This window comes from Bos javanicus, chromosome 17, assembly GCF_032452875.1.
Source record: "Bos javanicus breed banteng chromosome 17, ARS-OSU_banteng_1.0, whole genome shotgun sequence".
Taxonomy (NCBI): Eukaryota; Metazoa; Chordata; class Mammalia; order Artiodactyla; family Bovidae; genus Bos; species Bos javanicus.
In genome coordinates, this window is record NC_083884.1 from 53,136,118 (window position 1) to 53,162,718 (window position 26,601).

The following is a 26,601-nucleotide window of genomic DNA, read 5'->3' on the forward strand; positions in this document are numbered from 1 at the left end:
CTTTGATAGTAATGACAGCAGCAAACCCAGAGGACTGTTGTAAATTGCTTTATAAATGGGAAGTCATTTGATCCTCAAAACAGCTCTAGGACATAGGTACTTTCCAGGAAAAAAAGACTAAGGCAGAGAGAGGCAGGTGGCTTACCCACAGTCACAACTGGAAGTGGCTGAATCAGAATTTGAATCCAGGCAGTCTGGCTCCAAGTCCCTGCTTTTAATCCTTCTGCAGCAACCCCTCCATACCATCCAGAAGATGGAGGTGACCCACCCTCCATCTTTGTTGGTGACCCACCCAAATCCCCTTAGAAGACAGGTGCTCTCGACTTTAGTCATGGTGTCTGCTGCTGACACCCCACACCTGGACTCTGCTCTGGAAGATTCCCTTGGCCACTGGGAGCCACGCTGCCCTGGAGGTGGATGTTGGGGAAGTTACTCACCCGCTCCATACCCTGCAACACCCCATAGCCAATAACTACTGTTGAGGGCAAACTGTGCTACAGTTCATGCTCCAGAGAGCCCCATGGGATGGGGCTGAAGCTGGATGCTGTGTCAAACCATCCTGGTCCAGCTCCTTCCTGCCCTGTCCTGCTCCTCCCTGGAGCGCTCCCTCCTTAAACCACTTGCACAGGAATTCCGGTCTCAGGCTGTGGTCTACAAGCCCAACCTAAGCCAGCCTGTCTGCTGCAAGAATGACCCAGAAGCCTGTGTGTCCTCTCGAAGCAAAAAGTGCTGAGGGCTGCAGGGCGTTTATTTCCGTCCTTGCCTGCCACCCTGGCCCTGAACAAGCTCAAGTTAGGGCACACACATCCACCGTGGCGGGCTCCTCGCAGGTGAAGCCATCACCGAAGCCCTCGTCGTCCACCAGGTCAGGCTTGCGGCAGCACATGGGGCAGAGGCGGTTGCGCACGGCCGAGGCCCGGAGCCAGACGACCAAGTTCCAGCGCTCACCAGTGCCCAGGGGCCGGGCCCCATGCAGCTGGCCCCCCCGGTGCAGGAGGCCCTGGCCCACCACGTGCTCCACCTCCAAGGGCTTGGCCAGGGTTGAAGGCACCTGTGGACAGTGGGGCTCAGGCCTGGGTACTCACGGTGGCTCCGGCCCAGCCCCACGGGTTAAACACACTAACCTGGAAGAGATCCCCGAAGTAGAGGGCACCCCCTGTGAAGGCCTTGCCCAGGGATACATTGAGGGTGAGCTCGGCGTTATCGTAGTGGCAGCCCAGCTCGAGGTCCTGGCCAGGCGCGTATTTGACCACAAAGGCCCGGTGGCTGTCCAGCCAGCCCCCGCCACAGTCTGGATATAGCAGGGCCATCAGCGGCTGGAGGAAGCGCTCCCGCAGTGGTGTTACCAGTGGTTCATCCAGGCCTAGCTCATGTAGCAACACCTGTGGGTGGGGGAGCCCAGAATTAGCAGGGAAGCTGGTAGGGCCTGTCCCTGAGTCCCTGGGGGAGTCCCTCACTAAGGACAGTGCTGAGTGCTATGCAGACATCATCAACCTGCTTAGCTTCATAATAATACTGCCTGATTTCATCTTACAGATGGTGAGACCAAGGCTCAGAGGAGGTCTGTGCTGGGAACACGTCTCCCCAGACAGACGTCCCTGCCTCCTTGTGCCGGCCGGGTGGAACCTCACCCACCCCATAGTTGTTCATGGTGTTGGGTCTTCCCTTGGGCATGTCTGACTGCTCGAAGTGCTCCAGCTCCTCCAGCAGGGCCTGGCAGAAGGGCGCTGTGAACACTGGCAGCCGGTAAATTCGCTTCTCCTCTGCAGAGGGAGAGGGAGGGAAGTTTGGTTAGCCAGGAGCTAACCTTTTCACTTCCCCCAGCCTCAGTCTCCTCATCTGTAGAATGGGGATGACGTGAGTACTCACCTTGTGATGATTAAATGGGCTCTTGTGATGGTCAAATGACATAATGTGTGTGGCAAGGGTGCCCTATTCTTGGACCCCCCCCCACCACTCATCCCTAGATCCTCACCCTGCCCTGAGGTCTGACCCCCAAATTCAGATGTGCCTCCTGGCTGGTCACCCCTACCCCCCAGCTCCAGGTCCTGGCAGGTTCGGGAGACTTCACTCTTGCCCCCTCCTTCAGGTCTCAGGATGGGAACTGTTCCCCATTCCCACCGCCACTGCTAACCCTGGGGCAGGTCTCTCACCATCCCTTGCTGACCCCTGAGCCCACACTTGTCTCAACCATCCCCTCATTAACATCTTTAGTCACCCCAGTTTGAGGATGCCGGCTGGCTCGTGCCTGGTGCACAGCACTGAATTACTGATCACTGTGGTGGATGCGTGTGCAAGTGAGTGAATACGATGCCCTCCTCCTGATAGTTCCATCCTACCCCTCTTCTCACTCCTGCTGGGTTGACTTTTAGAGGCAGATATGGTGGGTGAAGGGACCCCAGTCTGCCACCCCCAGTCCTGCCAAGTGGCAGGCCAAGACCTCACCTGACACTGTCTCCAGCCGCTGGAGAAGGCCCTTAAGGTCTGCGCCTGAAGATGCGCTGTATTCAGCTGCAGCCAGAAATTCAGGGGCCAAAGCGGCCTCCTAGGGGCAGAACACACCAGCCATGGGGCAGACAGCCCCCAGGCCCGGATGCCTCCACCTCCTTCCAGTAACCTGCCCCCTGCCAGGTACCTGCAGCAAGTTGTAGACCTCTGGCCGTGCTGGGCGGTAGGAGCTGGCAATGAGGGCTTTCCTGGCAGCCGACTCCGGCCCCAGCCGCCGCCGCCGCTCTACCTCCTGCTCCAGCTGGGGTGACACAGGGCCTGGTTACCAGAATGGGGCCTCCCATCCCTCCCAAGGGGAAGCCCAGTCTTCCTATGTTCCTGACTCTGCCAGGGTAAATGGCAGGTGTTAAACTGTTAGCTGACGGGGATTCCTTCCAGAAGGGGGCCCATCCCACTGAGGGCTGCACCAGCTTGGCTGGATTGAGACCCATCGCTGCACCTTCACCAGCTGGGCCCAACCAAGGAGGGGAAACAGAGTCCTGGTTAAGTCTTGTGTTCCAGAGGCTGCAGATGGCTGTCTTATGAAGCTTCTCGACACTTAACACCACCCCGCCATGGGAGACAAGCAGCAGTGGCAGAAGTGGTGTCGGGGGGAGAATGAAGAATCAGGAGCCAGGTGGCACCTGGTGTGAAACCTTGAGTAGGTGACTCCTCCCCTTGAGTGCAAGTTTCTCATCTCAAAAGGGCACAAAACAGACAACTTGGCGTTTTCCCTGCTTTCTCTTTTCCAGGTGCCGGCACCCAAGTGCTGTGGTAAGTGGGGACAGGAGGAAGTAAGGGGAGGTCAAAGGAGCCCTTCTGGGATCTGACAATGGCACACCTGAGGCCGGGAGACCCCTCAAGCTGCTGACACAAATCTAAATAGAAAGGGCCGGGCTGGGTGCAGAGGGGGCGGTGAAGGGTGGGGAGTGTTACCTCTCCCAACAGCTGCTGGAAGTCTTTAGGGCTGACACAGCCTCGGCTGCGCAGGATCTGAGAGCAGAAAAACCAGTAAGTGTGATAGTGTGACCTGGGGCAAGTCTCTTAAGGTCTCTGAGCCTCAGCTTCTCCACCTTGAAATGAAGATGATCCGATCACAGGATCATCGAAAAAATGAAATGTGATAAGCACGTTAAGCACACAGCAGCGGCTCTTGTTAATAACAGAGAGTACTCAGCCAGGCCCTGCCCTGAGCACTTTACATGTAGTTCATTCATTGATTCCTAACGACAGTCGCACTAAAGCGATACCATGATCGCCATCTGAGGTGGAAAATACGGGAGGCAGCTAGAGGTTAAGTCAATCTTCTCGTCCGATCTGAGTGCGCCAAAGGCAAAGTAAACGACCCCGGGGACTGAGATCCCGCCTCCACCACCGCTCCCCGCTCGTTTTCCCGCAGAGCCAATAGAGGCCACTCACGGGCTCGTAGTCCTGGCGCAGCTGCTGTTCGCTCCGGAAGCGCACGTGCAGCCCGTAGCGCGCCACGTACAAGTTCTCTGAGCAAAAGCAAGCGCAGCGGCAGAAGCGCCGGGGAGCCGCTGCGGTCCCCATGGTAAGAAGTGTTGCATTGCCCCACCGGCTACCGTAGGGACACTTCCGGGTACGCCCCCAGCCGGGCAGGGGCGCGGTTTGGAACCAGCGGCCAAGGGTCCGTTCTAAATTCCCAAATTCAGAAAAGAACGAAGACTCCGCCCCAGAAAACGGTCTGCGGTGCAGAAAGATACTCCCAGGCAGGAATGAGACTGGCAGCGTCGGCTAAGAGCACGCCAGCCTGATGGGCCGCTGCTTCACAGTTTCTCCATCTGCGAGGCGGGGATTAATCATCCCTCTTTACAGATAGGTGAACTTGAGTCACACCCTCACAGGACTTGGAGAAGTAGGAACTCGGAATTCCAAGACCTTCGGCTTAAACGCGCTGCCTCCTTTTTCTGCTAGGAGCTTTTAGCGGACCAGCTGAAGTCACGAGGACAGTTGGAGCCTTGGGGTCCGATTTTGTTCCAATTGAGCTCCAGTTTTGTGCGTCTGAGCTTGCGTTTAGCATTCATCCCGGTCCCTGTCCGGCGCTCCCGATGCCTACGCCCCTATCTCTTAGGATTCGCAGCGGGTTGCCCCAGAGAGTGTCTCCACGAGAGGGCTCCGTCCGGCGAGACTTCCGGTGGCTCTCGTCAAGGATTCAGGTGTGAGGGGGGGAAATAGGGTGTGGTCCGTCGTGGCCACACCCCGCACAACCAGGTTCAAGTTCTGCACAGCCAAGTGTGAGATGAGTATGTTTCTGTTTGATAGAGCGTGCCCCGCAGCATCGCGGAGACCCAATCACAGTACACGCAACTCTCTTCAGTTTACTCCAGTTCAGTCGCTCAGTCCTGTCTGACTCTTTGCGACCCCATGGACTGCAGCACGCCAGGTTTCCCTGTCCATCACCAACTCCTGGAGCTTGTTCAAACTCATGTCCATCCAGTCAGTGATGCCATCCAACCATCTCATCCTCTGTCCTCCCCTTCTCCTCCCGCCTTCAATCTTTCCCAGCATCAAGGTCTTTTCCAGTGAGTCAGTTCCTCGCATCAGGTGGCCCAAGTATTGGAGGTTCAGCTTCAGCATCAGTCCTTCAGGACTGATTTCCTTTAGGATTGACTGGTTTGATCTCCTTGCTGTCCAAGGGACTCTCAAGAGTCTACTCCAACACCACAGTTCAAAAGCATCAATTCTAAGGTGCTCAGCTTTCTTTATAGTCCAATTCTCACATCCATATGTGACTACTGGAAAAACCATAGCTTTAACTAGATGGACCTTTGTTGGCAAAGTAATGTCTCTGCTTTTTAATGTGCTGTCTAGGTTGGTCATAGCTTTTCTTCCAAGGAGCAAGCGTCTTCTAATTTCATGGCTATCCTCACCATCTGCAGTGATTTTGGAGCCCCCCAAAAATAAACTCTCTCACTGTTGCCATTGTTTCCCCATCTATTTGCCATGAAGTGATGGGACTAGATGCCATGATCTTAGTTTTCTGAAAGCTGAGTTTTAAGCCAAGATTTTCACTCTCATCTTTCATCAAGAGGCTTTTTAGTTCTTCACTTTCTGCTATAAGGGTGGTGTCATCTGCATATCTGAGGTTATTGATATTTCTCCTGGCAGTCTTGATTCTAGCTTGTGCTTCATCCAGCACGGAATTTTGCATGATAACTCTGTCTTGGGAACCCCATTATGATCCACCATGCACCCCCAAAGTCCCAATCTGCAAAGCCCTGAGAAGAAGCTGGGCTGGCAGTCATGTTGCCAAGCTGGCAGAACGAAGGTGCACACCTGGGGAGGAAGTCTTGACCTGTAGAACTTCTTCCTGCACTAGAGTTCCCTGCATGGTTCAGCATGAAGCTGGGGTGGAGGTGGGGAGGAAGACTCTGGGGCTTTAATACCCCCCAGATAAACAGTGACTATGGATGACAACTGTTGGCTGAGTCCCACCTCGACTGGACCTGAACTAACACGTCTACTACCAGTCACCTTAACTCCTTTCATCCCTACAGCAAACCTTCGAGCTGGGTACTGTTATATCACCATGTTACAGAGGGGCAAGGGGCTTCCCTGGTGGCTCACATAGTGAAGAATCCACCTGCAATTCAGGAGACCCAGGTTCGATCCCTGGGTCAGGAATATGCCCTGGAGAAGGGAATGGCTGGCCACCCCAGTATTCTTGCCTGGAGAATCCCATGAACAGAGGAGCCTGGTGGGGTCACAGAGAGTCAAACAGGACTGAGCAACTAAACACACATGCACACATGGGGAAACTGAGGTCCAGAGAGGTGCAGTGACCTGCCCCATGTCACTCCCGAGTAAGGGACATATACATATGGGGATTGAACCCAACAGTCTTCCCTTTGAGTTCCCTGTTCACCACAGTATGAATATTTTGTCCACACCATGTAGCTTGTGGGATCTCAGTTCCTGACCAGGGATCGAGCCCACACTTCCTGCAGTGGAAGCGTGGAGACCCAACACCGGGACTGCCAGGGAAATCCTTTGTTGGCATTTTCTTGATGACTCTGCTTTCCTTTCCTCTTGTGTACACACAGGTTCACACAGTCACACTCACATCCACAGTGACACACACTCTTGCACACACTCAAACACAGCCTTACATGCTAACACACATTCACACAAAATCACACATGTGTACACACCCTCACACATATCACCAACACTCCCTCCTTTATATGCATGCAACATTCCACATTACAGTCACAATCGCACACTTGTATTAATAAACCCAGTAAACCCAAAGGCCCTGCAGTGGGCTGAGCTTGGAGTGCTAGAAGGACAGCAAAAAGCCTACAAGAGGGTGAGTCATAGAGAAGAGGGCCAGGGTTGTATTTGGGACCAAATCTTTGGGCCACTGGTACCATTTTGGATTTTATTCTGTGTACAAAGGGAAGCTGTTTAGTCCTCACAACAAGGTAGGAACTTGAGGTAGGAGCTATCGCCATCTGACAGATGTGGAAAATGAGGCTCAGAGAGGTTAAGTGACCCATGCGAGGTCACACAGCTCATATGTGGGGCAGTCTGGAAGGAACCCAAGTCTGACCCTGCTGGGTTCCTTCTTGGGCATGAAAACCAGGTCTTTGCACCTCAGACATTCTGGGGCCCAGACCTGGGACTCCCGAAGCTACCAGGCTTCCCCAGGGAGCAGAATGACTGTCAGGGACCTGCTTGCCCCTCAAGGACCCCACTCCCCAGCCCAGAGCTGTGGGGCCTGAGCAGGTGATTAAAGTTTTATAGCCATCTTGATTGCCCAGCGATAGTGAAGGGCCCTGCTCTCCAGGAGAGGATCTATTTCCCCAGGTCTTCATTCATTCCCCTTCTTAGCACCTTACTGTCCCCCTCCCGCCTCCCCAGGCCCAGGGCAGACCAGCTGCCCAGGCAGCCACCACACAGGCCTGCATGTACAGCCCCCCAACCCTGGCTAGCTCACTTGTTAGGGTGCTCCTTTTTTGGCTGTTTTTGCAAGATGAGTGTGTTCTGCTTCTCAGTTGAGACTGGCCCTCCCCGTGCCCCACCTCTGCCCCAACCTGGGCTCCGTCACCAGAGGGAACCACAGCCAGAATAATAACAGTAAGCACCGAATCACTATGCTCACAGCCAGCACTCACTTGGACTTCTGTTGACCTTGTGAGATATTATTATACTTAATTTTGTTGTTGTTTAGTCGCTCAGTCATGTCCAACTCTTTTGCGACCCCGTGAACTATAACCCGCCAGACTCCTCTGTCCTTGGGATTTCCAGGCAAGAACACTGGAGTGAGTTACTATTTCCTTCTGCAGGGGATCTTCCTGACCCAGAGATTGAGCCCATGTCTCCTGCATTGGCAGGTGGATTCTTTACCACTGACCCACCAGGGAAGCCCCTATCCTCATTTTACAGATGAGTAAACAGAGGCTCGGAGAAGGCAATGGCACCCCACTCCAGTACTCTTGCCTGGAAAATCCCATGGATGGAGGAGCCTGGTAGGCTGCAGTCCATGGGGTCACGAAGAGTCGGACATGACTGAGCGACTTCACTTTCACTTTCCACTTTCCTGCATTGGAGAAGGAAATGGCAACCCACTCCAGTGTTCTTGCCTGGAGAATCCCAGGGATGGAGGAGCCTGGTGGGCTGCGGTCTATGGGGTCGCACAGAGTCGGACACGACTGAAGCGACTTAGCAGCAGCAGCAGCAGGGACATAAACCTAGTGGATGCAGAAGCAGAATTGGAACATCCAACTGGGGAATTCTCTGGTGGTCTAGTGGTTGGGACTCTGCACTCTCACAGGGTTCAATCCCTGGTCGGGGAACTAAAATGCCACAAGCCTTGCAGCACGGTCGAAAAACGGAGAACACCCATCCTTTGGATTCCAGAGTGATGTGTGTGTGCATGTATGTATGTGTATATATGTATGTTGTATGCATGTATATATGTCTATACATATTCACTTGAACTGACAGCACACATGTACAAAAGGACACAAATCATAAGTGTCCAGTTTGGTGAATTTTCATAAACTAGACACACCCACATAACCAGCACCCAGATCCAAAAACAGAACATCCCAGCCCCCCCATCACCACATGTCCCCCATCAATGACTGGCCATCCCAATGGTAGTCACTACTCTGACTTCTAAGAGCAAAGATCAGTTTTGCCTGTTCTTGAATTCAATACAGATAAAATAATGTAGTATGTGCTGTTTTGTATACCGCTTCTTTCGCTTGGCATTATTTTAAGTGTAGTTTATTTACAGTTTTGTGTTAGCTTGCTTCCGATGTACAGAAAAGTGATTCAGTTATAAATATATGCATATTCTTTTTCATAATTCTTTCCCACTATAGTTTATTATAGGATGTTGAATTCAGTTCCCTGTGCTATACAATAGGATCTTGTTGATCTGTTTTTTATATAGTAGTTTATATCTGCTAATCCCAAACTCCTAATTTATCTCTCCCCCACCCCCAACATTATGATCTTGAGATTCATCAGTGTTGTATGTAGCAGCGGCTTATGTTTTTTTGTGGCTGCATAATATTCCACCAGGTGCCCTCCTCCACCATTCATTATATCTCCTACAGCTGATGGGCATTTGCATGGTTTCCAGTTTGAGGATGTCACGGATGAAGCTATAATGAACAGTTTTTACTGTGGTTAAAATATACATAATGTAAAATTGGCTTCTTAACCATTTTTTAATACACTTTATTTCTTCAGAGCAGTTTTAGGTTCACAGCAAAATAGAGTGGAAAGTATAGAGATTTATCATGTGTTCCCTGCTGCCTCCCACACAGAGCCTCCCCTGACCATCAACATCCCACACCGGGTGGTAGATTTGTTACAATCGATTGTCACATTGGCATGTCATTACCACCCAAAGTACTTCATTTACATTAGAGTTCACTCTTGGAGTTGCATATTCTATGGTTTTTGACAATGTATATGGTCACATATCTACTATTATGGTGTCATATGGAATAGTTTCAATGCCCTAAAAATCCGCTATGCTCTGCCCATTCATTCATCCCCTCTTCCTTTCTTTTTTTAAATTACTATTATTTTAAATTTTTAATTTATTTTTTTTGGCTGCACTAGGTCTTTGTTTATTTCTTTCCTTTTCTCCTTTGCTTTTCGCTTCCCTTCTTTTCACAGCTATTTGTAAGGCCTCCCCAGACAGCCATTTTGCTTTTTTGCATTTCTTTTCTATGGGGATGGTCTTGATCCCTGTCTCCTGTACAATGTCACAAACCTCATTCCATAGTTCATCAGGCACTCTATCTATCAGATCTAGTCCCTTAAATCTATTTCTCACTTCTACTGTATAATCATAAGGGATTTGATTTAGGTCATACCTGAATGGTCTAGTGGTTTTCCCTACTTTCTTCAATTTAAGTCTGAATTTGGTAATAAGGAGTTCATGATCTGAGCCACAGTCAGCTCCCGGTCTTGTTTTTGTTGACTGTATAGAGCTTCTCCATCTTTGGCTGCAAAGAACATAATCAATCTGATTTTGGTGTTGACCATCTGGTGATGTCCATGTGTAGAGTCTTCTCTTGTGTTGTTGGAAGAGGGTGTTTGCTATGACCAGTGCATTTTCTTGGCAAAACTCTATTAGTCTTTGCCTGCTTCATTCCGTATTCCAAGGCCAAATTTGCCTGTTCCTCCAGGTGTTTCTTGACTTCCTACTTTTGCATTCCAGTCCCCTATAATGAAAAGGACATCTTTTTTGGGTGTTAGTTCTAAAAGGTCTTGTAGGTCTTCATAGAACCGTTCAACTTCAGCTTCTTCAGCATTGCTGGTTGGGGCATAGACTTGGATTACTGTGATATTGAATGGTTTGCCTTGGAAACGAACAGAGATCATTCTGTCGTTTTTGAGATTGCATCCAAGTACTGCATTACAGACTCTTTTGTTGACCATGATGGCTACTCCATTTCTTCTGAGGGATTCCTGTCCGCAGTAGTAGATATAATGGTCACCTGAGTTAAATTCACCCATTCCAGTCCATTTGAGTTCGCTGATTCCTAGAATGTTGACATTCACTCTTGCCATCTCTTGTTTGATCACTTCCAATTTGCCTTGATTCATGGACCTGACATTCCAGGTTCCTATGCAATATTGCTCTTTACAGCATCGGACCTTGCTTCTATCACCAGTCACATCCACAGCTGGGTATTCTTTTTGCTTTGGCTCCATCCCCTCATTCTTTCTGGAGTTATTTCTCCACTGATCTCCAGTAGCATATTGGGCACCTACTGACCTGGGGAGTTCCTCTTTCAGTATCCTATCATTTTGCCTTTTCATACTGTTCATGGGGTTCTCAAGGCAAGAATACTGAAGTGGTTTGCCATTCTCTTCTCCAGTGGACCACATTCTGTCAGATCTCTCCACCATGACCCACCCATCTTGGGTTGCCCACAGGCATGGCTTAGTTTCACTGAGTTAGACAAGGCTGTGGTCCTAGTGTGATTAGATTGACTAGTTTCCTGTGAGTATGGTTTCAGTGTGTCTGCCTTCTGATGCCCTCTTGCAACACCTACCATCTTACTTGGGTTTCTCTTACCTTGGGCGTGGGGTAGTTCTTCACAGCTGCTCCAGCAAAGCGCAGCCACTGCTCCTTACCTTGGACGAGGGGTATTTCCTCACCACCGCCCTTCCTGGCCTTCAATAGCTCCTCTAGGCCCTCCTGCGCCTGCCCAGCCACTGCTCCTTGGACGTGGGGTTTGATATAAGCATCTGAATGCAGAGGTCCTAAGAATAGCAAGAAGAGATAAGAAAGCCTTCCTCAGCGATCATTGCAAAGAAATTAGAGGAAAACAACAGAATGGGAAAGACTAGAGATCTCTTCAAGAAAATTAGAGATACCAAGGGAACATTTCATGCAAAGATGGGCTCGATAAAGGACAGAAATGGTATGGACCTAACAGAAGCAGAAGATATTAAGAAGAGGTGGCAAGAATACACAGAAGAACTGTACAAAAAGATCTTCACAACCCAGATAATCACGATGGTGTGATCACTGACCTAGAGCCAGACATCCTGGAATGCGAAATCAAGTGGGCCTTAGAAAGCATCACTACGAACAAAGCTAGTGGAGGTGATGGAATTCCAGTGGAGCTATTTCAAATCCTGAAAGATGATGCTGTGAAAGTGCTGCACTCAATATGCCAGCAAATTTGGAAAACTCAGCAGTGGCCACAGAACTGGAAAAGGTCAGTTTTCATTCCAATCCCAAAGAAAGGCAATGCCAAAGAATGCTCAAACTACCGCACAATTGCACTCATCTCACATGCTAGTAAAGTAATGCTCAAAATTCTCCAAGCCAGGCTTCAGAAATACGTGAACCATGAACTTCCTGATGTTCAAGCTGGTTTTAGAAAAGGCAGAGGAACCAGAGATCAAATTGCCAACATCCGCTGGATCATCGAAAAAGCAAGAGAGTTCCAGAAAAACATCTATTTCTGCTTTATTGACTAAGCCAAAGCCTTTGACTGTGGGGATCACAATAAACTGTGGAAAATTCTGAAAGAGATGGGAATACCAGACCACCTGACCTGCCTGTTGAGAAATCTGTATGCAGGTCAGGAAGCAACAGTTAGAACTGGACATGGAACAACAGACTGGTTCCAAATAGGAAAAGGAGTATGTCAAGGCTGTATATTGTCACCCTGCTTATTTAACTTCTATGCAGAGTACATCATGAGAAACGCTGGGCTGGAAGAAGCACAGCCGGAATCAAGATTTCCGGGAGAAATATCAATCACCTCAGATATGCAGATAACACCACCCTTATGGCAGAAAGTGAAGAGGAACTAAAAAGCCTCTTGATGAAAGTGAAAGAGGAGAGTGAAAAAGTTGGCTTAAAGCTCAACATTCAGAAAACGAAGATCATGGCATCTGGTCCCATCACTTCATGGGAAATAGATGGAGAAACAGTGGAAACAGCATCAGACTTTATTTTTCTGGGCTCCAAAATCACTGCAGATGGTGATTGCAGCCATGAAATTAAAAGACGCTTACTCCTTGGAAGGAAAGTTATGACCAACCTAGGTAGCATATTGAAAAGCAGAGACATTACTTTGCCAACAAAGGTCCGTCTAGTCAAGGCTATGGTTTTTCCAGGGGTCATGTATGGATGTGAGAGTTAGACTGTGAAGAAGGCTGAGTGCCAAAGTATTGATGCTTTTGAAATGTGGTGTTGGAGAAGACTCATGAGAGTCCCTTGGACTGCAAGGAGATCCAACCAGGCCATTCTGAAGGAGATCAGCCCTGGGATTTCTTTGGAAGGAATGATGCTAAAGCTGAAACTCCAGTACTTTGGCCACCTCATGCGAAGAGTTGACTCATTGGAAAAGACCCTGATGCTGGGAAGGATTGGGGACAGGAGGAGAAGGGGATGACAGAGGATGAGATGGATGGATGGCATCACTGACTCGATGGACGTGAGTCTGAGTGAATTCCAGGAGTTGGTGATGGACAGGGAGGCCTGGTGTGCTGCGATTCATGGGGTCGCCCAGAGTTGGCCACAACTGAGCGACTGAACTGAACTGAGGTCTTTGTTGCTGTTTGGGCTTTTTCTAGTTGTGGCGAGCAGGGGCTACTCTGTGTTGCAGCAGGCTTCTCATGGCGGCAGCCTCTCCTGTTGTAGAGCACAGGCTCTCGGGCTTCAGTGGTGGCAGCACAGAGGTCCTAGAGCAAGCGCGAAAGCCTCAGTAGTGGTGGTGCACTTGTTTAGTTGTTCTCGCAGCATGGGGAATCTTCCTGGACCAGGGATCCAAGCCGTGTCCCCTGCACTGGCAGGCAGATTCTAATCTACTATGCCACCAGGGAAGTCTTCGCCATCCTCTCTTGACCCCTGGCAAACACTGATCCTTTTACTGTCTCCATAGGTTTTGTTTTGGGTTTTTTTGGCTTCACCACAAGGCATGCAGGATCGCAGTTCCCCACCAGGGATCAAACCCGTGCCCCCTACAGTGGAAGTGCGGAACTGTAACTAGACTGCTAGGGAAGTTCCTCCATAGTTTATCTTTTCCAGGATATGCTATAGTTGAAATCATCCAGTATTTAGTCTTTTCAGATTGGCTTGTCTCCCTTGTGTGCATGAGTGCTAAATCGCTTCAGTCATATCTGATTCCTTGCAACCCCTTGGATTGAATCTCACCAGGCTCCCCTGTCCATGGGATTCTCCAGACAAGAATACTGGAGTGGGTTGCCATGCCTTCCTCCAGAGGATCTTCCAGACCCAGGGATCAAACCGGCATCACTTATGTCTCCTGCATTGGCAGGCAGCTCTTTACCACTAGCACCACCTGGGAAACCCTGTCTCCCTTAGTAATATGCATTTATGTTTCTTCCCTCTTTTCATGGCTTGATAATTTATATTTTTTAGCATAGAGTACAATTCCATTGTCTGAATTATCATTTTAGCCATTCACCTCCTGAAGGACATCTTGGTTGCTTCCAAGTTTTGGCAATTATGAATAAAGATGCCCTAAACATCTGTGTGCAGGTTTCTGTGTGGACATAGGTTTTCAACTCGTTTGGGGAGTGTGATTGTGGGATCATATGGTAGGAGTATGTTTGATTTTGCAAGAAGCCACCAGACTCTCTTCCAAAGTACCTGTGCCATTTTGCGTCCCCCCAGCAATGAAAGAGAGTTCCTGTCGTCCGCGTCTTCATCAGCATTCGGTGCTGTCAGTGCTTTGGATTTGGGCCATTCTATTAGGTATGTAGTGGTACCTTGTTGTTTCAATTTGCAATTTTCTAATGAAAATTACATTGACTGTCTTGCCATATGTTTATTTTCCATCCGTATTTTTCATTTGGTGAAATGTCTGTTCAGGTCTCTTCCCTGTTTTTCAGATTATTTGTTTTCTTATTGTTGAATTTGAAGAGATCTTTGTATGTTTTAGATAACAATCTTTATCAGATATAGATATATAAAAAACAAGTATTTTCTCCCAGTATGTGGCTTTTCTTCTCATTCCTTGAACAATATCTTTCGCAGAGTGGAAGTTTTAATTTTTTTTTTTAATTTGACTATGCAGGCTCTTAGTTCCCACACGTGGGATCTAGTCCAGACCAAGGATTGAACCCCAGGCCCCCTGCATTGGGAGCGTGAAGTCTTAGCCACTGGACCATCAGGGAAGTTCCAGAATTTTTTTAATTTTAATGAAGTCTAGCTTATCAGTTCTTTCTTTCATGGATCATGCCTTTGATGTTATATCTAAAAAAATCATCTCCATCCCCAAGGAAATAGAGATTTTCTCCTACATTATCTTCTAGGAGTTTGATAGTTTTGTGTTTTACATTTAGATCTGTGAGCCATTTTGAGTTAACTTTTGTGAAAGATATAAGATTTGTGACAAGATTTTTTTTTTTTTTTTTTTTTTGCACATGGGTGTCCAGTTGTTTCAGCACCGTTTGCTGAAAAGACTGTCTTTGTTCCACTGTGTTGCCTTTCCTCCTTTGTGGGAGATCAGTTGACTATATTTATATGGGTCTATTTCTGGGCTCCCTGCACTGTCCCATTGATCCATTTGTCTTTCGTCAACAACGCACTGTCCTGATTATGGCAGCTTTAGAGTAAGTCCTGAAGTCAGGTAGTGTCAGCACAATGACTTTGTTTTGCTCCTTCAGTATGATGTTGGCTATTCTCACACAGCAAAAATGAGAGAGCCTGAATCTGGTCCCAGCTCTGAGTCACTCTAGCTTTTGGATAATCCATCCAGGAGCTTCTCTTCCGGAACAATTATATATTTGCTTTTGTTTTGGCACAAACAGTATCATACTTCGGCTTGATTCTATCCCTTGTTTTTACTCAGCACATTCAGGAGGTCATTTCATACCTTTCTGTAACTTTTGTGTATAGATTGACACATAGTTGTTTTTTTTCCCCCTGCTACAGGGTATTCTGTTGAGCATGCTCTGTAATTATTTGGCGAGTTCCCACCAGACTTTTGCTCCTCCAGTAACTATCTGCAAACTAGTATCTTCTGCTCCCTCCACAAGTCTATCTATAGAAGAACTTCCTACTGGGTCAAAAAAAAGAAGTGCATTTACAATTCTGCACTTGGCCAGATCCCCTTGAAAGAAGCTGTCCCGTGTGAGGAGCAGAGGCTGTTTTAAATTCAGGGAGTGTTCTCAATCTCTGACTGAAGGCTGAATAGAGACAGGGGCATATCTTGTCCCCACCCCCCAACCCCTCTGGGCTTGACCTACTCTCCTGCCCTTGAATGGATCCCTCTTCTGTTCCTCAAATGCCAGGTGAGTTCCCACCTCAGAGCCTTTCCACTGGCAGTTCCTCTCACCTAGAATACATCCCCTCCCGATCTTTCCATGGCTCCCTCTTTCTCCCCTTTCACCTTCCTCAGGAAGCCCTTCGGGTTTTATTTACTTTACAGGAAATAAGTAATAACCTGGCACTACCTGAGATTATCTTACCGTATTTACTTGTTGATTTCCACACCCCACAAAGAATGGGAGTTTTCTCTTTCTTCACACCCAGCATCGAGCACCTAGACCCCAGCGATCACGGAGGACATGTAGGTTCCCTCCTCTCTCCCACTTCCCACCACCCTGGCTCTATTTTTCTCCATGAAATGTATTCCCTTCCAACAAGTATAATTTACCTATTCATTATGGGTAGCGCCTGGCTCGCTCACTAGAGTATCAGCCCCAGAAGGGCAAGGATCTTGTTTTGTTCTCCGCAGCATCTCTTAACACTGACAAGAGGGCACAGCACATAGTGCCTTTCACCAAATATCGGTTGAATGAATAAGGATCGTAACCTCCATCCTCCAGGGCTGGCAAGGTTGTCCCTCTGGAACAAAAGGCAGATTAAAGAGCAGGCCCCCCGCAGCAGGTGTGGCCATTTCCTCCCGCTCAGAATGGGCCTCTAAGGGCTGGCTGGAGCCCCCCAGAAGGGCCTTGGCCTTGCGGATGGGGGCGGGACTCGCCGCTGGTGGGGGCGGGGCTTGCCGCAGGTGGGCGGGCGGGTAGTCCTGACCACGCCCCCCAGAGGCCCCGCCCGGCGGGAGGCCCCTCCCCGCCCACCAGCGGGCCAGGGTGCCCGCCCTGCCGGGTTCGCTCCGACCTTGCTGCGGCGCAGCCCGGGGCGGGAGGCCCGGAGGAGCGGCGGGAGGAGGGAGGAGCGGCGGGAGGAGGGAGGGGCGGAGCGAGCGCAGCGCCGGGCGCAGTCTCCAATGAGCCGCGCGGAACCGGCGCCCCTGAGGACCCCAGCCCGCTGCTCCCCCTCCCCACGGCCCACCTGGTGCCGGGTAAGATAACAGGTAAGAGTGTAGCGCCCGGGACCCCCGACCCAGATCTTTCTCAGGTCGAGGTGCTATGCCTGCACAGGCTGGGGGGCCACTTGGCTCTCCCTGCCTCGGGGGTGGAGTAAAGGCATCTCGGTAGAAAGTGGGAGCCTCCTGGGAGCCTTCCTGGCCCCTGCCTTGGGACCCCAGCGCCCGCAGTCGCATGTCCCAGCCCCCCATCCCTGCAGCATCCTTTCTACGCCGCAAGGAGATTGCATTTTTTTTTTTTTTTAACCTTTCAGGTGCCGCCACCTCTTGGAAAATGGTGGGGGTGCCTTTTGGGGGTGGATCCTGGGATGACTGTTCCCCCAAGATCTGACTGGCAGCTCTTCCGAGGGCTCCCCGCACCCTCCAGCGGGGAGCTCATAGATCCTGAGAGCCTGGCTATATCAGAAACCTGGGGGCAGGCCTGGGTCTGCCGACCTTGGCGAACCTCTTCCCCCCACTCACCCTGGCTGGCCAGTGGGTTGAGCCTTCTCTGCCTCCATCTTGGCAGTTAAGCCTGTGGGTTCCCAAGGGTTTCTGCCTTGTTTCTAAGCCTCTGTTAAAGCAGGGTGCCCCTCCCCAGACCTGAGGTTAATTAAATTAGCTTTCAGCTGGTCTGACAGGATTCCCCGCCCACTTCCCCGCCCCCTGGAGATTGGCTGGCCTCCATTCCCTCGCTTCAGGCGGGCAGGTGCCAGGTGACCAAAGGAGGCTGGCAGGAAAGCCACCGTAGCTCCCCAGTTCGCTTCACCTAGCGCTGTGAGTCATCTGAAACAACTCTTCGAAGGCCCAGCGTGGGCTAGGGGGCTCAGCAAAGGTGGAGTCAGGGAGGAAGAAGTCCTGGCCCTGCATCCAGAGACCCCACAGTGATACCGTCCCACAGCACCGGCCGCAGTCAGCTGGACAATACCGCTGGGGGGTGAAAAGTTCACCCCAGAAGTTGGGGGTGAACTGAACAGGGTGGGCCCCTCCAGGTCCTTCATGACGCTTTCTTGGGAGCCCTGCATAGCCTGGGTCCCAGAGAGAGAAGTGTGGATTTCACCTGTTCTCTGTGCATCATTTGACTTCCCCAAGCCTTTGTTTGCCTATCTGTAAAATGGGAATGAAAACTGAGAGACCCTCCCTGAGTAGCAGTGAATAATCAGGAAGGGAGGTGCCAGGCACTTAGCACATTGTCAAACACTTAGCAATACTCCATAAATGTAAACAGTAGCTGTAACCCTTGTAAATTGTCTCCTGGCTGTTTCAGACTTTCCTTTTGTGCATCTGACAGTTGGCGATGCCCCAACCACCATTTCTTCTACCAGAAAGAAAAGCCTTTGACAGGACCATCAGTGAGGGTGGAGTCATTTGCTAATCCTATGCCATTCCTTAGCTCTTAGGGTCAAGACAAGTTGACCCTGTCTTCCTGGGCACATCAGGCCCTGGGCACAGCTGCCCTGACTTCTGGCCACCACCCTGTCCTTGTCCCTTGGGGCACACATGTCACCCATGTGCCCACAATTTGCCCTCCAGCTTCACCTGGCCAAACCCAGGTCAGGCAGATGGACAGCATGGATGTGGCTCCAAGCATCCCACTGGTCCCCATCCTCCCCTCCTCCCAGTCTGGGCTGGTGGTTGCGTCCCCTTCATTCTGCTGCTCAGTAACTTTAAAAATAACAAGAGTCGTCCATCTCCACTGTAATCCGACCCGAGTTGGATTCTGATCCATCAGAGCCTGGAGTAGGAGGACTCAGCACTTGAGAGCTGGGCACCCCAGTGCTGTGACTGCTCTGCCCCCACTCGCTGGGTAACCTCAGACCATCCTCTCTCCCTCCCTCTCTGGGCCTCGGTTTCCCCATCTGTACAATGTGGTTATGCCGGTGAAGAAGATAAACAGCTGGGCTCCCAGGTAGGTGGCTGGCCATCAAACGGGTTGACTTTACCCAAACCGGAGGGTGTCAGGAAGGGATTTCCTCAGTGGCTGGGAATCGGGGTGGGGAGACCTGGTGCAGCACCCCACCCCCAACCCTGCTCCTATGCTGGCCTCTGGCAGGTCTGCCTCCTCTCCCACTTCTGAATGCCAGCTCCTCCCCGAGGGCTAAAGGGACTCCTCATCCCCACCCCGAGGTGAGCTGCAGCCAAGGTGGCTGGCAGGGCCTTTGCAGCTGGGAGGCCTGCGGAGGCACCAGGCCAAGAGCGTCCCTCCCCAGGCTCTGTCTCATGCTCACCCACTCACCGGCTCCCTGAGGCCTCTGCATTGCAGCAGACAGGAGCCTGAGTCGGCAGCCCTACCAGGGGTGGGACGAAGGTCTGCGCAGGGGGTTTTCTGTTCCCCCATCCCCACCTCCATCCCCTCCCCTGCCTCGGATTCCCCTCAACCCGGGCTTCCCTGAAGAGTCAGCTGCTGACGGGCAACCGTCTTCTCTAGGATGGACTTGAGTCTTCCTAGAAGAGCTGCAGTGACAGTAGAGCCCCTCAGGCTTGGGGACCATCACACCCCTGTGTCCCCTCTGCATCTCAGACCCTCCTGAGCATCATTAAAAGTCTTGCCTCCCCGCCTCCCCGCCGTGAGGCTGGTTTGAAGAACCACGGTTTTGGAGTTGAGAGCCCAGATTTTAGAACTCAAAAGGCCTGGGTTCACATCCCAGCTCTGCTACCTCCTCCTAGCTGGGTGGCCTGGAGCAGATCACTTAACGTCTATGCGCCTTAGTTTTCTCACCGTAAAATGTGGATAACAATGAAACATGCCTCATAGGATTCTCGTGAGGGACGACTGCATGTAAATCACTCAAAACAGCGCCAGGCGCACAGTAACATCAGTGTCTGTGTTACCGCTCTTGCTGCTGTCCTCGGCGGTGTTGTCACTGTCCTCGGTTCTTCTCCTGGTGGAGCCCCCTCTCGTATAGGCTCTGTTCTCCTTTGATGAGCATTCTGTGTTTGCGCTTGCTGTATGCGTGTGTGTGTGTATACATATATACACACATATATATGTGTGTATTTTTAAATTGAAGTATAATTGATGTTCAATGTTGTATTCATTTCTGGTGTACAGCAGTGATTCAGTTATATATATAGTCTTTTTCATATTCTTTTCCATTATGGCTTATTGCAAGATATTGGACATAGTTCCCTGTGCTATATAGCAGGTCCTTGTTTATTTTATATATCGTATCTGCTAGTCCCAAACTCCTAGTTTATCCCTCCCCCACCCCCTCTCCCCTTTGGTAACCACAAGTCTGTTCTCTTCGTCTGTGAGTCCATTTCTGTTTCGTTAATATTTGTGTCATATTTTAGATTCCACATATAAGTGACATCATGTGGTATTTGTCTTTCTGTTTCTGATTCACTTCACTTAGTGTGGTAATCTCTAGGTCTATCCACGTTCCTGCAAATGGCATTATTGCATTCTCTTTTATGGCTGAGTAGGAGAAGGCAATGGCACCCCACTCCAGTACTCTTGCCTGGAGAATCCCAGGGACGGGAGAGCCTGGTGGGCTGCCGTCTATGGGGTCACACAAAGTCGGACACGACTGAAGCGACTTAGCAGCAGCAGCAGTATTCCGTTGTGTGTGTGTGTGTGTGTATGTATGTATATATACCACATCTTTATCCATTCATCTGTCAATGGACATTTAGGTTGCTTCCATGTCTTGGCTGTTGTAAGGACTTGCTATCTTGACAGGCATTTTAGCTTAGCGGTTTAGAGCCTAGCTTCTAAAACCAGACAGCTCTGGGTTCAAATCAGAGCTCCACTGCTCAACAGCTGTGTGATCTTGGGCAAGTTATTAGCTCCTCTGGGCCTCAGTTTCTCCATCAGCTAAGTGGGAATGATAGTGTAAATCTGACCAAGTTGTTGTGAGGGCTAAATAAGCGGACACACACAAAGCACGTGGCTCACGTAAAAGCCACGGACACATACAAAGCACGTGGGCCTGCTAGGAAGCGCTGTGCCTCGTAATCGTTTGCTCATAGTAATTGGACACCTGCTGTTGTGTCTGAGGTTGTGGGTCAGGTGCTGGGACCCTTCACACACTGGTATGAGTCCCGGCTCAGGCCTCTGTTACCAGAGCGACATGGGCCATGTGCTTTTGGCTCTCTGTGCCTCAGTTTCCCCAACTGTAAATGGGAATGTGGAAGCACTGGCCTTCTGGAGTTGTGTGAGGCTTCTGGCATTCCAGAACATCCAGTCAGTCAGCTTGATCTGAGCCTCGGAGCTGTGAGGGAGAGGGTCTCTCAGGCTGCCCCCTTGCCCCCCTGCCCCATTCCCAGTTGCTATTCACAGCCACCCCTCCTGTTGGTCCATGCCTTTCTCTTCCTTTGGAGACTCTGGAGCTTTGCCTGTTTTGCAAATGGGGCATCAGAGACCCCCAGGTCTCCTTGTCTCCCTCAAGCACATCAACACATTCCTACCTCAGGGCTCTCGCCTGTCCACCTGTCCAAAATGCTTTCCCCCAGGTATGCACGTGGCAGACTCCCTCACCTCTTTCAGTCTTACTCAAGTGTTACCTTCACAGCAAAGTCTTCCCTGCACCCCCATTTAAAATTGCCCTCACATCCCTTACACCCAACTCTTCCCCCCAAGCCCTGTCTCTTAACACACGGTATCACTTACTAATTGTCTGTCTCTGACATGAATGTCCCATCTCCTCAAGAGCAGGGATCTTTGTTATTTGGGTTCACAGTTAAACCCCCAGCACAAGGACTTCCCTGGCAGTCCAGTGGCTAAGACTCAGCGCTCCCAGTGCAGGGGTCCAGGTTCAATCCCTGGCCGGGGAACCCGACCCACATGCCCCAACTAAGAGCTTGAATGCTACAACTAAAAATTCTGCATGCTGCCGCTAAGACCCCGTGCAGGTAAATAAAGAATTTTTTTTTAATCCTCAGCACAAAGAACAGAGTCTGGCCCACAGAGGGCACTCAATAAATATTCCCTGAATGAGCGGAACCTTCCCCCTACCCCTGTGTAATTTGTCACTGCCATTTTACCGATGAGGAATCTGAGGCTCAGAGATGTCAAGTGACTTGCTCGAGGTCACACAGCCAGCAAGCAGCACGCCCTCACCCCTCACCCCACTGCCCCCTGCAGGTCTGGCCTCTCCCCGCAGACAATGGCCGTGCCCCCATGAGCTAGAGCCTGCCGCTCAGTGCCTGCCTACCCCCGGCCAGCAGGATGCGGCTGTGCAAGGCGGTGGTGGTGACCCTGGCCTTCATGAGCTTGGACATCGGCATGACCACGGCCATCTACATCCTCAGCCACCTGGACCGCAGCCTGCTGGAGGACATCCACCACTTCAACATCTTTGACTCGGTGCTGGACCTCTGGGCGGCCTGCGTGTACCGCAGCTGCCTGCTGCTGGGGGCCACCATTGGCGTGGCCAAGAACAGCACCCTGGGGCCCCGGAGGCTGCGGGCCTCGTGGACAGTCATCGCCCTCGTTTGCCTCTTCGGGGGCATCTACACCATGGTGAAGCTGCTGCTCTTCTCCGAGGTACGCAAGCCGGTCCGGGACCCGTGGTTCTGGGCCCTCTTCGTGTGGACCTACATCTCACTTGCTGCCTCCTTCCTGCTCTGGTGGCTGCTGTCCACGGTGCGGCCGGACACCAAGGCCCTCGGGCGGGGCGCCGGGGCCGAGGGCGAGGGCGAGGGCGAGGGCTTCCCCGGCGAGGACCGGCCTGCACCCGAACAGGCATCCGGGGCCACGCTGCAGAAGCTGCTGTCCTACACCAAGCCCGACATCGCCTTCCTCGTGGCGGCCTCCTTCTTCCTCATCGTGGCGGCTCTGGGTAAGTGCCGGCCCACGGGGCCTGGTGGGCACCCAGGGAATATGTTTGGGGGGTGTGACCACCTCTTCTTTCCTCTCAAGTTTTTTTTTTTATACAATTTTTAAAAATTTTATTTATTTATGTATTTTGGGCTGTGCCAGGTCTTTGTTGCTGTGCGGGCTTTTCTTTAGTTGTGGCAAGCGGGGGCTACTCTGGTCGCGGTGCACAGGGTTCTTGTTGCGGTGGCTTCCCTGGTCGTGGAGCACAGGCTTTAGGCACGCGTGCTGCAATATTCGCGGCTCCCGGGCTCTAGAGCACAGGCTCAGTAGCGCAAGGGCTTGGCTGCTCCGCAGCATGTGGGATCTTCCTGGAGCAGGTATCTAACCCGCATCTCCTGAATTGGCAGGCAGATTCTTTACTACTGAGCCACCAGGGAAGCCCTGTCCTCTCCAGTTTTAATATCTTCCTTCCATGGTTCAAACATCAAATTAATACGCAAAGATAAACATTGAGTGTTTCGCCCTAATTCTGCCCCTGACAATCCTAAATCCCCCTGCCCAGGGCTAACTACAGGAAATGGTTCCAGCAACTTCCAACTGGGCAGGAAACCACTGTTATTCATTTCTTATATATGCTTCCAGTGTTTCTTTCGGAGAAGGCGATGGCACCCCACTCCACTACTCTTGCCTGGAAAATCTCATGGGCGGAGGAGCCTGGTGGGCTGCAGTCCACGGGGTCGCTAAGAGTCGGACACGACTGAGCGACTTCACTTTCATGCATTGGAGAAGGAAATGGCAACCCACTCCAGTGTTCTTGCCTGGAGAATCCCAGGGATGGGGGAGCCTGGTGGGCTGCCGTCTATGGGGTCGCACAGAGTCAGACACGACTGAAGCGACATAGCAGCAGCGGTGTTTCTTTATACAGCTATAAGCAAAGAAGTCTCTCTCCCCCCACCTTTTGCACTCTAGTCTGTGTCTTGCTTTTCTCACTTAATATATCCTGGGGACTTTCCTGCTGGTCCAGTTGTTAAGATTCTGAGCTTCCAATGCAACGGCACGTGTTCAATCCCTGGTAGGGAACCTAAGATCCCACATGCTGCGCTGTTGTTGTTCAGTCAGAGTTTGTGTCTGACTCTTTGCAGTCCCATGGATTGCAGCATGCCAGGCTCCTCTGTCCTCCACTATTTCCCAGAGTTGCTCAAATTCATGTCCACTGAGTCAATGATGTCATCTAAATGTCTCATCCTCTGCACCCCCTTCTCCTTTTAGCTGTCTTTCCCAGCATCAGGGTCTTTTCCAATGAGTCCGTTCTTTGCATCAAGTGGCCAAAGTATTGGAGCATCGATGCTTGCTTCAGCAGCACGTATACAAAGTATTAGAGCTTCAGCTTCAGCATCAGTCCTTCCAATGAATATTCAGGGTTTATTTCCTTTAGAACTGACTTGTTTGTTCTTGCTATGCAGTGCAACCATATAAAACAATAACAACAATAATATATCCTAGAATTTTCCCAGTTAGTTCCTCATTTCGTTTTTGACTGCATAATATTCCACTGTGTGACTGTACCATAGATTATTTAGTCAATCTCCTGTTATAGGACTCTTGGGTGGTTTTGAGTCTGTTTTTTTCTTGTTTATACACATTTCCTATAAATGTGAATATATCTAAAGAAGTCATCCTATAGATAAGTGGCACTTCTGGGTTCAAAGCATTTTTTATAATGAAGCAGAATAGAGCCATCAGGGTATGTAGTCTGTGATGAGCTTCAGTTCAGTTCAGTCACTTAGTCATGTCCAACTCTTTGCGACCCCATGAATTGCAGCACGCCAGACCTCCCTGTCCAGGGAGTAAACTCCCTCCCAGAGTTTACTCAAACTCAAAGCGTCGGTGATGCAATCCAGCCATCTCATCCTCTGTCGTCCCCTTTTCCTCCTGCCCCCAATCCCTCCCAGCATCAGAGTCTTTTCCAATGAGTCAACTCTTCGCATGAGGTGGCCAAGGTATTGGAGTTTCAGCTTTAGCATTGTTCATTGTTCATTCTTCCAATGAACATCCAGGACTGATCTCCTCTAGAATGGACTGGTTGGATCTCCTTGCAGTCCAAGGGACCCTCATGAGTCTTCTCTAACACCACAGTTCAAAAGCATCAATTCTTCAGCACTCAGCTTTCTTCACAGTCCAACTCTCACATCCATACCATGACCACTGGAAAAACCATAGCCTTGACTAGATGGACCTTGGTTGGCAAAGTAATGTCTCTGCTTTTGAATATGCTATCTAGGTTGGTCATAACTTTCTTTCCAACGAGTAAGCGTCTTTTAATTTCATGGCTGCAATCACCATCTGCAGTGATTTTGGAGCCCCCAAAATAAAGTCTGACACTGCTTCCACTGTTTCCCCATCTACTTCCCATGAAGTGATAGGACCAGATCCATGATCTTCGTTTTCTGAATGTTGAGCTTTAAGCCAACTTTTTCACTCTCCTCTTTCACTTTCATCAAGAGGCTCTTTAGTTTCTCTTCACTTTCTGCCATAAGGGTGGTGTCATCTGCATATCTGAGGTGAATGATATTTCTCCTGGCAATCTTGATTCCAGCTTGTGCTTCTTCCAGCCCAGCGTTTCTAGTGATGTACTCCGCATATAAGTTAAATAAGCAGGGTGACAATATACAGCCTTGATGGACTCCTTTTCCTATTTGGAACCAGTCTGTTGTTCTATGTCCAGTTCTAACTGTTGCTTCCTGACCTGCATATAGGTTTCTCAAGAGGCAGGTCAGGTGATCTGGTATTCCCATGTCTTTCAGAATTTTCCACAGTTTATTGTGATCCCCACAGTCAAAGGCTTTGGCATAGTCAATAAAGCAGAAATAGATGTTTTTCTGGAACTCTCTTGCTTTTTCAATGGTCCAACGGATGTTGGCAATTTGATCTCTGGTTCCTCTGCCTTTTCTAAAACCAGCTTAAGTTGATGAGCTTAATTTGCATGAAACTTTTATCCTAGTTGTGTGCACCTGTGTGTGTGTCCTGGTTGGTGATATAAATGATATCTGTTACTCTGGTCTGGTCCGAACAGTTTGAAAGTGCCACTTCAGCAACACAGTGGGAAGATGACATCGCAGGGTGGAAACTCTGTGGGTTCTGGGGGTGACAAGGCCCAGGTACCAATTCCATTCCTGCTCCAGGCCTGGCTGTATGACTGTGGGCGGATGATCCAACCTTTCATAGCTTCACATCTTTTTTCTGTGAAATGGGGGTTGCTAGCATCCTCGTTCCAAGATGTTGTAAAGTTGGAATAAAGACAGAGAGGAGTGGGACATCCCTGGCGATGCAATGGTTAAGACTCCAAACTTCCAGTGCAAGAGTCATGGGTTCAATCCCTGATCGGGGAACTAAGATCCCACATGCCACGAGGCACAGGCAAACAAACAAACAAAAAGGACTGGGAGGAGAAGGAGAGGTACAGAGCTCGTTACCTCCGGTAAGTACCGGGATGTTCACTCCTGTGAGTTGTTACATATTTAACTCACAGAGGGAGAGAGTCTGGGAGCAGCCACAGAGCCACAGTGATCTTAGAGAGAACTGGCGAGCCCTCAAGCCCCTTTCCATGTACCATCTACCCTCTGTCCTCTCAGTTCCAGCCCCTTGACCACTGTGTGATTTTAGGCACGTCTGCTTGTCTGTAAAATGGGCATCTCAGCAGTTGTGAGGTTCAGTGAGCTCATACAAGTAGGCTGCCTCGGACCACTCCTGGCACATAGGAAGCTCCCAGTAAGTTTTAGTGGCCGTGAGTACTGAGATGACCCCTTGTCATTTAACCAGACTGGTTCTCCTCCTCATGCTACAAGGTCAGCAGTCTGCTTGTGAGCAGCGTATTCTATTGACCCTGGTCCTGAGCTACAGCTTTGGTGACAGGAGTATCTTGGGTCTACTTTGCTGCCTCCCCTAGCAGGCTTGGAGCCCCTTGGGGTCAGAGGTCAGGTCTGACTCCTTCAGGGCCCCCAGTACCGGGCACAGAATCAGACTCACCGAGCAGATGAATGACTGAACGGCCATCCTGCTCAT

General features: G+C 50.3%; 2 protein-coding genes across 6 annotated transcripts in view; one reads left to right on the forward strand and one right to left on the reverse strand.

The window, feature by feature from the left end:
- Window positions 1–32: 32 nt before the first annotated feature.
- Window positions 33–4,136, reverse strand: OGFOD2 (2-oxoglutarate and iron dependent oxygenase domain containing 2). 3 transcript variants are annotated; one of them, XM_061384662.1, is made up of 7 exons: window positions 3,907–4,136; window positions 3,424–3,480; window positions 2,636–2,749; window positions 2,446–2,545; window positions 1,636–1,763; window positions 1,125–1,382; window positions 33–1,051 (listed from the first exon to the last, which is right to left on the reverse strand). In XM_061384662.1, exons 1-7 carry the CDS (start codon window positions 4,036–4,038, stop codon window positions 788–790), a joined length of 1,053 nt encoding a protein of 350 aa, XP_061240646.1. In that variant the 5' UTR covers window positions 4,039–4,136; the 3' UTR covers window positions 33–787. The 3 variants fall into 3 exon arrangements, with proteins under 3 accessions (XP_061240646.1, XP_061240647.1, XP_061240648.1); XM_061384663.1 differs by lacking the exon at window positions 3,424–3,480; XM_061384664.1 differs by lacking the exon at window positions 3,907–4,136 and having other exon boundaries at window positions 2,636–3,256; window positions 3,424–3,900.
- Window positions 4,137–4,604: 468 nt separating this feature from the next.
- Window positions 4,605–26,601, forward strand: part of ABCB9 (ATP binding cassette subfamily B member 9) — a 41,901-nt gene continuing 19,904 nt past the window's right edge. Inside the window, exons 1-2 of one of the 3 annotated variants that reach the window (XM_061384660.1) lie at window positions 4,605–4,664; window positions 21,865–22,561. In XM_061384660.1, coding sequence (XP_061240644.1) covers window positions 21,949–22,561 — 613 coding nt within the window. In that variant the 5' untranslated portion in view covers window positions 4,605–4,664; window positions 21,865–21,948. Of the gene's footprint in view, window positions 4,665–16,575; window positions 16,788–21,864; window positions 22,562–26,601 lie in introns of those variants that run through there. The other 2 variants (XM_061384658.1, XM_061384659.1) reach the window with 2 other exon arrangements.